The 15,436-nt window shown below is 41.1% G+C and overlaps 1 protein-coding gene across 1 annotated transcript in view; it reads right to left on the reverse strand.

The window, feature by feature from the left end:
- The window catches only part of Phex (phosphate regulating endopeptidase X-linked), a 194,893-nt gene that overhangs the window by 94,823 nt on the left and 84,634 nt on the right, over positions 1 to 15,436 (reverse strand). Inside the window, exon 12 of the mRNA XM_004866190.3 lies at positions 10,394 to 10,495. Coding sequence (XP_004866247.2) covers positions 10,394 to 10,495 — 102 coding nt within the window. The remainder of the gene's footprint in view (positions 1 to 10,393; positions 10,496 to 15,436) is intronic.

Below are 15,436 nucleotides of genomic sequence, written 5' to 3' on the forward strand. Positions count from 1 at the left end.
GGGACAACCTGGCATCCTGTGCCTGTTGATAGAACACGATAGGAAGCATACAGCACCACTTAAAAAGTGTTTGTGCCAAGAAAATGGAACCTCAATCTAATCAAAGCTCTAGATTTAACTACCAATTTACAGAAAATGTAAAGGAGAAAAGAACATGTTAAAAGAAAACATTAGGATATATTCAGCTAAAATAAGACTGTTGAAAATTCCACCAAATAACTCAATTTCTTTAACAAACTTGATTTATAAGGGTTGAGGGGAGTAGTCTTATAAAATTTAAAGTCTTAAAAGATGCATCTATCAACACAATATATAGACTTTGGGCACTGACTTGAACCAACTCTTTAAAAAGAGAATCAAACTTTGAGATAATTACAGAAAATGGCACAGAACAGATACTAGTCAAAGAGGAATTATTACTAATGTTGAGTATATTAATAGAATTGTGGTTAGTTTTCAAAAGTTGGAGAAACATAATTAAATATTTATAGTAAAATGATGTCTGTACTGTCACAGAAGGAGTTAACTTTAACATTCTTATTATGGTTCATATCTAGATGTCCCCCAAAGCTTCATGCAGTCATAGGTGGGGCTTTTTGGAGGTGGCTGGATCTAGTGTATGTGATGATGGGATTTAAGGTGTGTGGTTACTAAATTAGTCCACTGATTGGTTTAGCATAGTTCCCAATGTGTATAATGGGAAGGCCCACCATGGGTGTGGTTTGCACCTTGCAAAAGGCAGGTAGCCTAGAAGGGATAAAAGGGAAAGGCAGGCAGTGCTGACAGCAGCTACTCCTGCTGCTACTTGTTGCTTTGCTGTCTCCTGCCTGCTTACCATGGACTGTTTCTCCTCTGTGATGCCCCTCTGCCATGCCACCCTGCTTTGGAAACAGCCAACTATGGACTGAAACCTGTAGAGCTGAAAACTGTGAGCTGAAATAAACCTTTCCTCCTTTAGGTCTGGTGTTGGCTATTTTGTCTCAGCAACAAGAAAAGTAACTAAGACAGTTCTCAAGCATAAAAACAGGTGAGGGTGGAAAATACAAAAGATCTGAATAGCAAAATATTACTACCTGTTAAGTCTAGGTAATGGGAATATATGGATTTATTATGAACAGTTTTGTGTACATCTCTGAAACTTTTATTAAAATTTTTCTTAAAAATAATATAGAATCAACATTCATAAAATTCTTATTTTGTGCTTCCTCCTCAAAGAAAATTGTAATTGAGATAACTTTTTTAGTTCCAATTTTAGGAGAGTGCAATGAAACTTTCATTACATTATTTGGTGAGGAGGAAATAAGAGAAAACTTGGAAAATATGAACATGCCATCTTACTAATACCAAGAATTTAGTCTCTACTAGCTATTGTGTATACGTTACTTGTTTAACCCTCCAGAAAAATTCAGTTAAAACGGTAATATATTCATTCCCATTTTGTTGGTGAGGAAACTGAGGCACATCTTTGGGGCCCCATAGCTAGTGTTTTCTGGAGCCATGATTCTTACTAAGGTCTTCCCAGTGGCCAAAGAATAGAATAACACATCCATTCATTTTAGGTTCTGAGAAATTTTTTTAAAAAATAGCCAGACACATTTCTTCCCTTTGAGGAGTCACTTCAATTCAGTAATCAGTGAAGGATAGTTTTTCAGTTATAAACAAACATGACACAACTACAAAAAGTTCCAAAAAGACTGGAAAGACTTTGGTTTGGTTGTCTGAAAGGCTGACTGTACCCCACAGAATGACATCATCTGCAGTTAGGATATCACAGGGACTTAGAAAGGAGGGGGACACCAAGAAAATTTGTTCTTTCCTCAGGTTTATACTTTAATAGAATGCAAGGAATGTCCTAAATAGAGTGTAACTGACTAGTATCAAAGCATTGCTACATCTCTCAAGATTTCCATCCAGGCAAAAATGGAGAACGTGGACAATAGTTCCACGGAGTTTGCCCAAAGCAGAATAACTAAACTGAAAAATATATCGATTAATGAATTGATTATCACCCAACAAGAGACTTGCCACCGAGCAGTTTCTCTAGTGATATTTTTGTTCTGTGGATGAATCTGGGAGTCTCCAAAGGCTGAGCAAACAGGATGATCCCAGTTCCATTTGTGAGTGTGCCCATTAATAACCCGGAAAAGCAAAAAACCCAAAAGGCAAACACATCCAATTGTAAATGATATAGAAGTGGAGAGTAGTTGATAACACTGTGTGACAGACATGATTTTCAAAGGTCAGCTGAGTTGTTATTCTAAGGAATTATTTCTAAAATTGGGGGAAAAACATTGTGCAAATATGCTTATCATAGTAACAACTCTAACAGATACCCAATTATGGAGAAATGTTTAAGTGATTTTCTGGCCAGCTATTAAAAGAATATGTAATAATAGTGAATATTATTTTATAAAGAATATTAAATAAGAGAAACTCAATATAAATGTTATGAGCAAAAAAGAAGGAATCAAATTTACACACACAGCATTATTCAAGAATGCCTTTTAAAGCCTATTTATGGGGAAAATCAAAGTAATACATCAAAATGTTAGCAGTGGTTATGTTTCAGTGATAGAATTAGCAGTGATTTTTTTCTTTCTACTTCTGTCCTTTATTTTCCAGATTTCCTGTAATGAGCACACATTTTATAACAAAAGCAATAAACACGAAGAAGATCCAGCAATGTTTTTTTTAAAGTCAGAGCCATGAACAAAAACAACTAAGTGGATTTTAATAAGAATAAATGTGACATTTGGGGACAAGGTTTAATTTTTTTTTTGATGTCAATTTTAGGACCACAGCAACAGGGCTTAACAACAGTTCCTGTGAGATTAAGGGGTGGGGGGGGAGACCTAGAAATTAACTGACTGTAAACTTGTTATGAGCCAATAACGACATGCATGGCTGAGGGGAAAAGATAGTCATAATATCAACTTCGGATTTCTTAATATAATTTGTATGCAAAACAAAGGCAACAATAATATTCCCATTGTGCTGGATGAGTTGGACTATACCTAGAATATTATGTTCAGCTTTGAAAGTGAGCTTTAAAAAAAAGATGTTGAAAAGTGCAAAGCAGCCAGCAGGATGAGGCATCAAAGCCCAACATAGAACACTGGTTCTCAGCCTTTGCCTGCATTAGAATCGCATGGAGGGCTGACTTAAATGCAGATTCCTAGGTCCCCTCCCAGAGTTTTTATAGATCTAAGATGAGGCCAAGGATCTGCCTTTGTAGCTAACTTCTAGATGATACCAAAGCCAGTGATCTGAGGACCACAATTTGAGACCCACTGGCATGATGGAAAAAAGACTATGAAACCAGCCTGCCAGGGATGGGGTCCCAGCTCTCCCAACTACTAGATCCATGACCTTGGGCAAATTTGCTTGCTTCCACTCTGTGCTTCAGTTTCTTCATCTGTAAAAAGAAATAATTGTACCTCCCTCATGGGTATTATGGCATTGAGGTGTGAAGTGTTCAGAACATCTACCCTGGCATATAGTGTGTGCTCGTTTTACATGAGGAACATTAGAGATGTTTCATCTGAAACCAAAAAACATTGAAAAATCTTCACAAATTAATTATAAGGGCCTTTATGTGGAAATCTTATTCTGCATAGTTCCTGGTGACAGATGGGGAGTCAGGGGTAGACGTCACAAAGAAAGACCCTTCAGCTCTCTATCCAGAAGGGCTTTTTGGCAAATGGAGCAACCGCAGATTAGGTGGCCTGGTTGGGTTCTGAATGTTCTGTCCTCACTCAGGGCTTTCACCTGTGAGAGACTACCAGTAAATGAGGACACCTCCAAGTAAGATAAAGCAATCACCAAGAGATGTTAGTTCTTTTAACACAGCCTTGGAGCCATGGAATTTTTCATCTGTAATCATCTAGTGTTCTCGTGATGTTGGCCTCCCACAAGCAGCATCAGCAGCATCTAAAGCCTTGTCAGAAAAGCCAACACCCAGACTGTGGGTATAGCTCAGTGGTAGAGCATCTGCCTAGCATGTTCAAGGCCCCTGCTGCATTCTATCACTAGTGCCACCAAAAAAGAAAAAGAAATCCAAATTGTGGGCCTCATCTCAGACCCACTGTGTCAGTAATGCCAAACCAAGGTGAGGCCAGCAATTTATGTTTCAAGAAACCCTCCTTATGCTGCTTACCTACACACAAGTGTGAGAATGAATGACCTAAAGCATCCCCCACAGCAACATTTACATGAGACACTGGAACATGGAAACTCGATTAAACTCACTCTAATAAGATATCAGATGGAATATGCCTTCGATACATGTAAGCATCAAACTTCTATGTACATCAGATATTTGCTTTTGTGTTTAAAATACATTTTTTACCAAGAAAATAGTGAATTTTCTCAAAACCAGAAAATCTAAACTCCACTGGAGGAAAACAATCACCTCTCTGCAGGGGCTGCTCACTACTATGCCCCCTGCAGGAGGGAGGGAAGGAGTAGTACAGGGAGGTGGAGCATCTGAGAAGTGAGTGGGACTCTGGGACCCTGGAGTAGTCATCTTTCTAACCCACAGGAAACCTCAATGGCCCAAATGCACAAAGTGAACTCATGTCCCTCCTTCCACCAGCCAGTGCAGCCAAACTCCTCTTGCTGCCACAGGACAGCAGTTTGGTAAAAGCCACTGACATTGTGGAGAGCCTTTCTCATCCTCCAAGCATTCTTCTATTTACTTTAGAATGACAAACCTCTGAGAAGGTAATGATCTCCCCATTTTCCAGATATGAAAACTGAAGGTGAGAGAGGTGAAGTAATTTCCAAAGGGTCAACCCAGCTAATGCGATATAGAAGCTAGCTTCAAACCTAGGTAGCCTTTCTGCAGTCTGTATGCCTGACCTCTATTCTGTACTTCCTGTGGAAGCCCATGAGAGAGGGGAGAAACCAATATGAAGGCCACTACCTTGGCCTGCATGTGTATGAGACAGAGACTGTGAGAGACATGGAGCCAGAAAGTAAGCCCACGCTCAGCACGATGTCACATAGGAGCCAGAAAAGAGAAAGGAGCCAGAACAGGCAACCAGTTTAGGAGACTGTTTGGGCCCTCAGCATCCCTGGTGCACACTGGAGTGGATGCAGGGAGCAGGGTATTCTGCAAACATGCTGGAATCTGTAACACAGATGCACAGGAGACACTTTGACAAAAGCCCCTCACTTTCTTCTACAAGTCAATTTAAAATGAACCCCTGTATGCTGCACAGCAGGAATGAAGGCATCGAGGGAAAAGGGACTGCTGGATGCACAGTTACAAAGTTGTTTAGATTAGTAAGTTAAGAAGGGCCCAGAGGATGTCTTGCCTATAGGCTGCAAGGACAGGAGCCATGACAGGGCCTGGGGACAGGACAGAGGAAGAGAGGAAGGGACAGGGTGGGCACTCCCTGAACAAGTTCCCCCAGGCAGCAGGTTTGGGCTCCTCAGAAGCTTCACCCCCTAGACTCTCGGGACCACTTTGCATGTCCAACATGAATCCTTCTCCCACCTGACCTGCACCCATGACATTGCATCTCTGGCACTCCTGTGCTGCCCCAGGAGTGTGAAGGGCCCTGCAGAAGAGGCACATACTGATCATTCCCCAGTTAGAATCTGCAACTCCTGGCCTAGCCTCTGGCATATTGCCAGTGTGCTGGAAATGTTTGTGGGATTGAGTTTGCAGCTGAAATTGTGCTAACACCCAGATGCAATGAAATGCAGTGTCGCCTTAAAGGAAAGGAAGCATGGGAAGAGAGCAGAACCCAGGGGCTGTGTGTTGGTTGGGGAATCCCTTTAGGAACAAATCCAGAGACAAGTATTCAAGTATATGCAGTTCATTTGAGAGGGGTTTTGGGGAAGTGCAAGGAGAAAGGGCATCAGCTCCAGCCCACTGGGGAAGCCCCAGGAGCCCAGGTAGAACATACAAGCGGGATGAGGGAGCCAGGGCATCTGTGCACCAACTCTCATAACTGTTGGCTGAGGGCTGCTAAGGAGGCTGTGGTAATTCCACCTTCCCTGCAAGAGCAGCACAGCAGGAAGAGAAAACCCTGTGGCAAAATGCAGGAGCATGTGGTCTGCAGGCAGACAGATGTGCAGTGATATGGTGAGGAAGGAGACACTGGTTCCCAAGCTTTATAATGCAGCAGAATTATAGAGAGCTTAGCCCCACACCTACAGCTTAAAGGTGGGTAAGTGGGTGGTGGTGAGGATCTCCACCTCAACAAGTTCCCAGGGGCTGCTGTGGCTGGTCTGGAGCCATCCCTCAGGACTCATCTGGCTCCGCTCCAGATGCAGGCAGGGCACTGACTGGTGGGTACAGACTGCACGCCTGGGCAAATTCAAACCTAAGACTGGCAGAGCTTAGAGACAAAGGCAAAAAGGTGAGCTACATTTCTGTTTTGCCCTCTTCAAGAGAATTCCTCCCACTTGACTCAAAGATGGTGTGTGGGAGTCACCTGCCCGTGGAGCTGGGAACCCGCACCTACACCTGCTGTGGCCAAGGCTAAGACTACTCCTTGCACCCGGTAAGTTCCATCCTGCTACTTCTCTCTAGGTGTGGCCTGATAAGCTTAGGTTCCAAGGGCAAAGACCACAAACAAGCATATCAGAAGGGCTCCAGCCTTGGACTACACAACTGAATTCATCTGGGGATGGAAGCGGCTTCTCCTGATCTGAACCAGAGCTGGCCAAGGTGGCCAAAGGCAACACTCAGTCCCTCTCTGCCTGGCCTCAGAGTCATTATGCAGTGACCTTGCAAGCCTCTTCTCCTTTCTGAAAAGGGTGACTCTTCCAGGAAACCCCCCTACACCATGCACTTTTCTTTCATTCAATGGCTATGATAACCAGAAAAATAACAGGCCTCCCATCCGTTGCTGTTTGCTTCCTATAGGAGCCCATGCTTGCAGGGGACACAGACTCCTAAACAAAAATCAGTAGTTATTTCATAACACTAAATTTTCACTTGAAACCTACACCATAGGTTTCACAACCCAAAAGCACTTGTGAACACTTAAGGGATAAGCAAAAAAAGGCAGGGAGACAGAGATAACAGATTTACCCCTTGAGGAAGCAGAGACGTCCTCATTTATCCTGTACAGATCACCCCTAGCAAAGAGCACGACAAAGCCACATCCACACACTTCAATTTGGAGATAGGGTCACTGCCATGGAAGCCAAGGGGTTAGGCCTGAGACCACTGCCAGTGAGTGTCTGGACCACTGGGTTCGGGAGGTCTGATACTACACAAAACTGAGGTCAACACCTTTCATTTAGGAAGCACTTTAATTAGCCACAGTCCTGAGCTTCATGGTAAGGGAAAGAAAAGTTTCAGCCCCTTGCAAATCAGAACATTTTTTTTCAGCTTTCCCAATGGGTTGCCAAATGACTCAGCATTGGCCCAGTGTAGGCACTATTATGGATGAGAAATCTTCCGCCTGGGTGATATACTGCATACAACACATACCCAAAGGACAGTGCCAAGTCATACCAGGAAGAGAAGGCAAATTATTCACCTCCACTTCAAATATAGGCAAATCTTTTCTTAATGCAGGGGCTACTCCATATAGAAAGACAAAGCTCTGAGATAGAGATTTCCATCTCAGATTCAAGGAATTATTAAGCAGAGACTCTCCTTTCTTGTTGACTATTAAAAGGCAATCAAATTGAGGACAGCAGAGAAAAAGGGCAAGAAAAAAATATAATTTTTCAAAAACAGCCCCAGAGTAGACAGCTGCATAAAAGCGTCCAACTTGCTGTGCTCTTTGTGAGTACTATGAGCTCCGCCCAGAGGTCATTCCCAGAACTGCAAGTTCATTTAATTTGGGAAAAAAAGAATCTTCATCCTCCTGGGTCCAGGGAAGGACCCGCCTCCAAGGACTGCTGAAAATCCTTGGACAACATTTCTCTTTCATTAAAAGAACTGCTCTGCACTCTTGGAGACAAGATATACTGGGGGAACCTAGTGAGATCCAATAGGACAATTGCCTTTGATATTTGTACCTGTCAAGGAACTAGTGGATTCTCTGGCAGATTGAACTCAGCTCAAAGAAAGCAGTGTTCAAAGAGTACTTTTAGAAGAAAACCTGACAGCTCTCATTGAAATCAAATAAAAGACTTCAGAGTGAATCAGAGGGCAACAGAAACATGTCTAACAATAGAAGGCTTGAGAATAGTTCTTCAAGAAGGACCCATGGGCCTTGCACCCAGAAGGCCCAACTGTGAGGCATCTACTCCCTAATGCAACCTGGAAAATCTCCCTGAGACAGTCTCAATCCCTACTTCGAAAAGAAATGGCTACACTTTCCAGAACATCCCTCTAGTATCCATTCATTCATGACATACACACAAACCCTCACAATCCACCCACCCTCCACACCAGTGGTCTGACACCAATTCATAAACATACCCCTCAGTCCATGAGAAGTCAAGCTAAGATAAAGTGCTGCTAACATGCTGGGGGCTCACTTGCCCAGTGCAAGCCACATTCTGTTCCAGATACCACAAACTAGCTCAGCAAATAAATGAAGCCTTCAAAAAGCAATACTGTGTGTTGGTACTGAAAGTTTCCTCTACTGTCCCATCCACACAGCCAGTATGCTCCTGTCTTCATCAGATTCTACCTTATACGACTTATGACAGTTTTGACAGATTTTAGAGGGGAGAAAGAAACCAAACAGCCTTTGTCTTCCTCCAACATTCCCCACCTCCACCCAGTGCCCAAGTTCTTTCTTCACTACAAACATGGAACAGCCCTTTCGAATCTATTGACAAAAATATCTATGGGAAGCTTTATCCATCTCTGGAGTAGTAAGGCTGTAGAGAATATCCTTGTTAAACTTCTGCACATGCAGATTTCAACAAGGCCTTCCCAGAGTATTGCCCTCTCTTTGCTTCTTGACCATAAAGCACAAATATTTGTGCTCAGGGCTAGGGATGTGGCTCAGTGGTAGAGCACTTGCCTAGCATGTGTGAGGGCCTGGGTTCCATCCCTAGCACCACCAAAAAAAAAGAAAGAAAATTTTGAAAATATTTGTGCCGAGGTTGAGTCAGTATGACTACATAAAGTTCCCTAGGCCCTTTAATGGTAACACTCACATGGAAGATTAAAATCACAAATGTTCACTGGTGATCACTGGTGATCACTAAAGCAGACCTGACTGGGGAGGGGCCTAGAAAGCTGCAGGATGCCCAAGCAAGCCAGGTGATTGCTACTGAAATGGTTTGGCTCTGGATGTGCCCCCAAATCCTCATGCAGTCAGAGGTGGCTGAATCTGGAATGTGTGATGCTGGGATTAAGGGCGTGTGATTTCTAAACCACTACACATGAGGGAGTGGTTTAGCACTGCCCTAATCGTGGTAGTCTGGGTGGGATAAAAGAGGCAGAAAGACGCAGTGAAACTCTTCCCCCTCTTGTTGCCTTTGCTGCCTTGTGAGCGCCATGTTGTTTCTCCTCTGCGATGCCTGTTTGCCATCCCTGCCTTGGAGCCAGCCAACTATGGGCTGAAAGCTCTACAAACTGTAAGCCAAATAAACCCCTTCCCCTCTAACTTTGGGTGTCAGGTATTTTGTCTCAGCAATGAGAGAAAAGTAACTAACATAGTTATCATCAAGAAGGTTTCAAAAGAACTCTCTAAAGCAGAAATGCTCTTAATTTCAGAATCTCCCAGCTGCAGAATGGCATCCACAGAGAGGGTTGCACCCTACCCATTTAAGCTCCAGCTCCATAAGAGTACCTGGAATTCAAGAGAGGCCGCATTCTAAACGACACAGCTGTTAATAATGTCCTTATGTACTCCCTTATCTTGATGGGTAGTGTCTGAAAATTTTACAAGGCCAAGCTCATGTCTACTTCTATCAGGAAATGTTTTTGATTCCTACACAATGGTCTCCCACTACTCTGCAGTTTGTAAGTGTGCTCTTTGGATCACTGGTGCAAAATGAGCAGATCTGCTTGATTATAGGAAAGGATTTACTTCCGGACATCATGCACAGAGGAGAAGGACACATAGTCAATATGGGTTTTTCTTCTTCATTGCATCTTGAAGGCTCTTCTGCCAGCTGCTCCTCACGGCTCCCCACTGCTCTGCATTCTGCCATATCCAATGATGGTTTATGGCAGAATTCAGTAGGCAGAAAGCCATGCAGCTCTTACAGACAGAAATTAGGAGAGAAGGGAAGTCTGAATTACATTATATTTGAAAATGCAGTCAAAGAAAGAAAAGGTCCGTTCTTTTCTCCTACCTCCTAGCAATGAGATCTATGTATTCATCCAAAAAACACACCTAACTTTACCTCCATTCAGAGCCAATAGCTCAGTAAATATAAAAATCAACTATGTAGTCAATGTCAAGCATGCAAAACCATTAAATCAAAAGTTGTATTTTTTATCAAAAGGAATGCTTACCTTTTCTTTGGCTTTCTTTTTTGTCCCTGCATCCATCCACTCATTTTCTTTCTCCAGCATGTCAATAAAAGCCCAGCGAACACCCTCAATCAATTCCTCCATCTACAAGATATACCCAAAAGAGACAGCATCAAAGTCAAAAACCTCAGACAGGGTTCTCTGGACCAAAATCAGCTTGCAAGAGAAATACTTCAATGTTTAACATTATGAGAAAGAGGTTCTTTCAGCTTGACTCCATGCTCTGGTAACACTTTCTCCACCACGAAATGATAACGAACCATTATTCCTCCCATGGGAATAACTTGATGGCTTAGTTTTGAAATGGTTACATGGAGAAAGGAATTCACTATAGCTCATGACTAACGAATACTTCATCTGACCATGACTACTAAATTAGCCTATCTTTATCAAAGTAGTAACCAAATTCATTACTTTAACAAGGACTTGAGAGAGACAAGACAAAGTATGGGCTGTGCATTTCAAATAAGGACTGCAGAAGAAAGCTAAGGAATCGTTGAGAGAGAAAGCAGAGAAAGGCGGGGAGAGGCAGCATCCCAAAGGGTACTTTGCCAACATTAATCAGACGTATGTCGAGACCCCAAATCTCTCCCAAGTTGTGGCAGTGGTTACAGCAAATGCTTGACTATTCTGTATCATCTTCCTCTGCTCCTCTCTACTCCCTTGCAGCTCAGCAAAGTCTTGTTACTTCCAATCTAGAATGGTAGGCCCAAAAGGAGCCACTACAGAAAGGATGTCTTCTGAAAGGCCTATTCATACCCTAGTGTTTAAAGAGGGAGGCCTTATCCATCTTGAGGACAGGTTTGCCCTGGCTTTGCTGCCAATAGAGAGGATTGAGTAAAAGAGACAATGATGCTTAACTTCAAAAGCCACTCACAGCAGTGAGGAGGCTCTGCTGTCTGAAGGGTATGGGTACACCCCCCTGGAAATCCCATCCTGCTGCAGAGATGCTTTGGCTTCCTTAATGGGATACCCAAGAAAGAATACAAGCTGGGGTCTGGCTGCAAATTAAACTTAAATACGCAATTAAACATTACTTCTAGAAGGATAAAAATCTAAATGTTTCCTTTGTTCTATAAGGAATTGTCAGCACAAAGCTCAAAATAATTTTTTTTTGTTTGATAAGTTTTCTGCTATGTTTTCAGTTCAATAACAGTTGTAAGGGAACCAGAGCTGCAAATCAGTAGGCTGGGTTCCATCGTATGTAAATAAGAACAAACAGCAGATGGAAGGGGGTGGGGGGAGCTTCACAGCTATTTCTTCCCAACTTAGTAAAAACATTAAAAGAAGAGAACCTCAATTTGGGTTTGGGGCATAATAAAAACAGGAGATGATAGAAGAACAAAGGTCTTTTAAAAATCAGTAAGTCAGTGGTACTCAACTTTATCTGCATATTGGGGTCTTTGTGAGAGCTTTCAAAACTCCTGACCAAAAAAAAAAAAAACTTAAAAATTAAAAGCCTGAGGCCTAGCCATGGGGATGCTGTGTCATTGTTCTAAGGCCCAGCCTAAGCATTGGAGTTTTAATCACTCCCCAGGTGATTCTGATGTGCAACCAGGATTGAGGCCCATCAGTCTAGGAGAAACAATCTATTTTACAAATAAGTACATTGAGAGTTTCTGATATGTCCAAGCTCATGGAGCTAGTCTAGATCAGAGCCAGGCCCTAACCACAGAGCTAAAATGACAACTTTGAGTTCAGAGCTTCTAAAGAATAATGCCAGGGAAGTGGAAGGGAACCAACTGAAAGATGCAGAAGTCACCATTTTAACCAGAAAATCCACTAAAGGAGGCTGTGAAAATGTTGAGAAAATCTCCAGGGACTGGATCTTTCCTCTATGCAGTCATCAGCACTCCTAAGTCTTCATGAGCTCATTCCACAGCAACACATATCCACCAGCCTCACTTGCATGTACATAGAGAAATAATAGCCTCCCAGATTAGGGAGGAGCAATGAGGATGGAAAGAAGCAGCTAGATTGATTTGAAAGATTTACTGACCAAATGAATGATGAAACCAGGTGATTAATTGTGTGTGGGGAAATGATGAAAGCAGGGAGAGTCCAATTAATTCCCAGGCTTCAGGTGAGGGCTACTCGGAATGCTGGAAGAGAAAAAGGACTGGGAACAGAAGCCAGACCGTGGTGGGATATGTAGTACATGGGAAGTAGGTAACAAATCTCTACAACCTAACTGAGGAGTTTGTCTATGAATGAAATCAAGCAAAGATAGAAGATGGGTGGACATAGAGTTAAGGGAGAGTATGCAGGTATGGGGTTTGTGCATATTTTGTTGCCACTGCTGTTTCTATTGTTGCTGCTAAACATGTGAGATATTTATGTTTAAATATCACTGGAAAGGATCCAATGACAAAGAAGAGGCTGAAAATATGAAAGAAAGAAAGCCATAAGTGGTCTCTGAGAGGAAAATGAGAAGATGGGATCCAGAGACTATAAGGAAGGATTCACCTTAGAAGCGAGACAGGATTATGAGCAGAAAAGCTGGAACTCGTTGGTGCCAATTGGTGTGTGACTTCGCTATCCTTTCCAGCCAAAACAATTTGTTTGGTACTTGTCATTTTTGGTCCTTGTCATGCCTCTCAGAACCAATGAACAATGAGTACCAACTGTATGTTGAAATACAAGCAAATCTCTTTGCTTTTTGCTTTCCTATGAGTCTCATTTAGTCTTTATGGTCTTTGACCTTGTGAGCAACTCCCTGACCTAAGTCCCATTTTATGTTTAGGTTTTAGAATCCTCTCTCTCTCTCTCTCTCTCTCTTTCTCTCTCCCTTACTTCCTCAGACTTTACAAATTTATTGTATAACATTTTCTGTGAAATGATGCTAAACTACCCTAGCAGACTGCAAGAATAAAGGAAATCTTTGAAGGTGATTAATGTCATTGGTTGCCATGTCAATGCAAATAAAAGAAATAATGATTTTAGCATGCTGAAGCTAGGAGATAAATCACTAAATACTTTTGATTTTTATCTTTAGACTATTCTACAGCATCATATAATAACATTGCCTTCAGTCAAATCATGTTCCCTGAGGTAGCAAAAATCTGATATAATTCTGAAAAGATAAAAAGTAGAAATCCTATTTCTTCACTAAACTTTGACCTAACACCCCAAGCAACCATCATATGGCATTAATAGAAATCACTTAAAATAGAAGTCATCAGGTTATCCATAGAAAATGTATATTTAGAGTCAAAGATTAAAATATAACATTAAAAATAACCAAAGCGTTATTGCAGTAAAACCTGCCACATTCAGGGTAATGTCCCTCCAGACAAAGTAACATTTTCTTAAGCATCTATTTATCTTAGATTTTTATGGATCAGTACTGTGAATATAGAGTTCATTTGGTTAGTGTATGGTAGTTGTTATTTCTGTTCTTCAACCAGAGTTATTTAAAAGTGAGTTTTCCCTTTTCATTCTGTGCAACCCAGGATTTTAGCCACTGGGTTTTGCACTGGACACTAGATACTAGTGAGTCACACATACATATACATGGATGGGTTACCCTTCCATCCAGAGCTTGTTGAAAACAAGATCCTCCTATTTTAGTACATTATAAGTTGGCTTTCCCACTCTTATTTTTCCCTCTCCTTAGCTTTTTTCCATTACACAGATATAAGAAATTTTTGTTTTCTATAAATGGTCATGAAGGTCTAATGTATGTGAAGGGACATAGGCCAACAGTGCTTTGAGGGAGGTCAGTTCATTCCATGATCAGTTGTACTTTCTTTCAAATTTTTGTCTCTGGCAATAAAAAAATCCTACATAGACAACTCAAATCCTACCTCATGAATCTCAAACACTTAAACCCATACTTTCAGTGCCTCCTTAGAGTTCCTGTCAGTCCTAAAATCAGAACAATTCATATATGTTGAATTGACTTTCCATTTGTATATTTTTGGTCTTCCCAACAAGATCGATAAGGTTTGAGAACCAAAACCATAATTTAGATCAAATAGGATCAGGGATTTGTAAAGCAAACCAAAAGATATCTTCAAAATTTTAAATGTTATTCATTTTATGATTCCATATTTCACACTGTTACTTTTATGATTTCATATCTCACATGATGATTTTTCACATTATATGATTTCATATTTCATGTTCAATACCTAATTCTGACTTATAGCAAATGTTCAGTAAATACAAGTTGATGGCTTTTCAAAACCTCCAATGGAAGTTTTCGCCAGAGTAATTAGGCAAGAGAAAGAAATAAAGGTATACAAACAGGAAAGGAGGAATTCAAATTATGCCTGTTTTCAGTTGATATGATACTATATAGAGAAAAATCTAAAGACTCCATGAAAGACTATTCGAACCGATAAATTCAGTAATGTTATCGGATACAAAATGAATGCACAAAAATCAGTAGCATTTTATATACCAATAAAATTGCTGAGAAAGAAATCAAAAAAGCAATTCCATTCACAAATAGCTATAAAAATTAAAATACCAAGGAATAAATTTAACCAAGGAAATAAAAGACCTCTACAATGAAAGTTATAAAACATTGATGAAAGAAATTGAAGAGGACACCAAAAAGTGGAAAGGTCTCCCATGTTCATGATTTGAAATAATTAAGATTATTAAAATGTCCATACTACTCAACATGATTTATAGATCCAATGCAATTCTTGTGAAAATAACAATGACATTATCCACAGAACTAGAAATAAATCCTACCATTCATGTGGAAGCACAATAGACCACACATAGCCAAAACAATCTTGAGCAAAATGATCAAAGCTGAAAGCATAACAATACCTGAGTTCAAGATGTAGTACAGAGCCATAGTGATCAAAACGGTACAGGACTGGCATAAAAACAGACACATAGATCAATGGAACAGAATCAAGATGCCAGAAATAAACTCACACATCTACAGCAAACTGATTCTCCACAAAAGTGTCAAAAATATATATTGGAGAAAAGACAATCTCTTGAATAAACGGTGCTGGGAAACTGGATATCCATGTGCATGAGACAAAATTGACCCCCCTCACC

The sequence above is a fragment of the Heterocephalus glaber genome, unplaced genomic scaffold, assembly GCF_053883595.1.
Source record: "Heterocephalus glaber isolate CG9 unplaced genomic scaffold, H.glaber_assembly_v1.0 deba00001594, whole genome shotgun sequence".
Classification (NCBI taxonomy): domain Eukaryota; kingdom Metazoa; phylum Chordata; class Mammalia; order Rodentia; family Bathyergidae; genus Heterocephalus; species Heterocephalus glaber.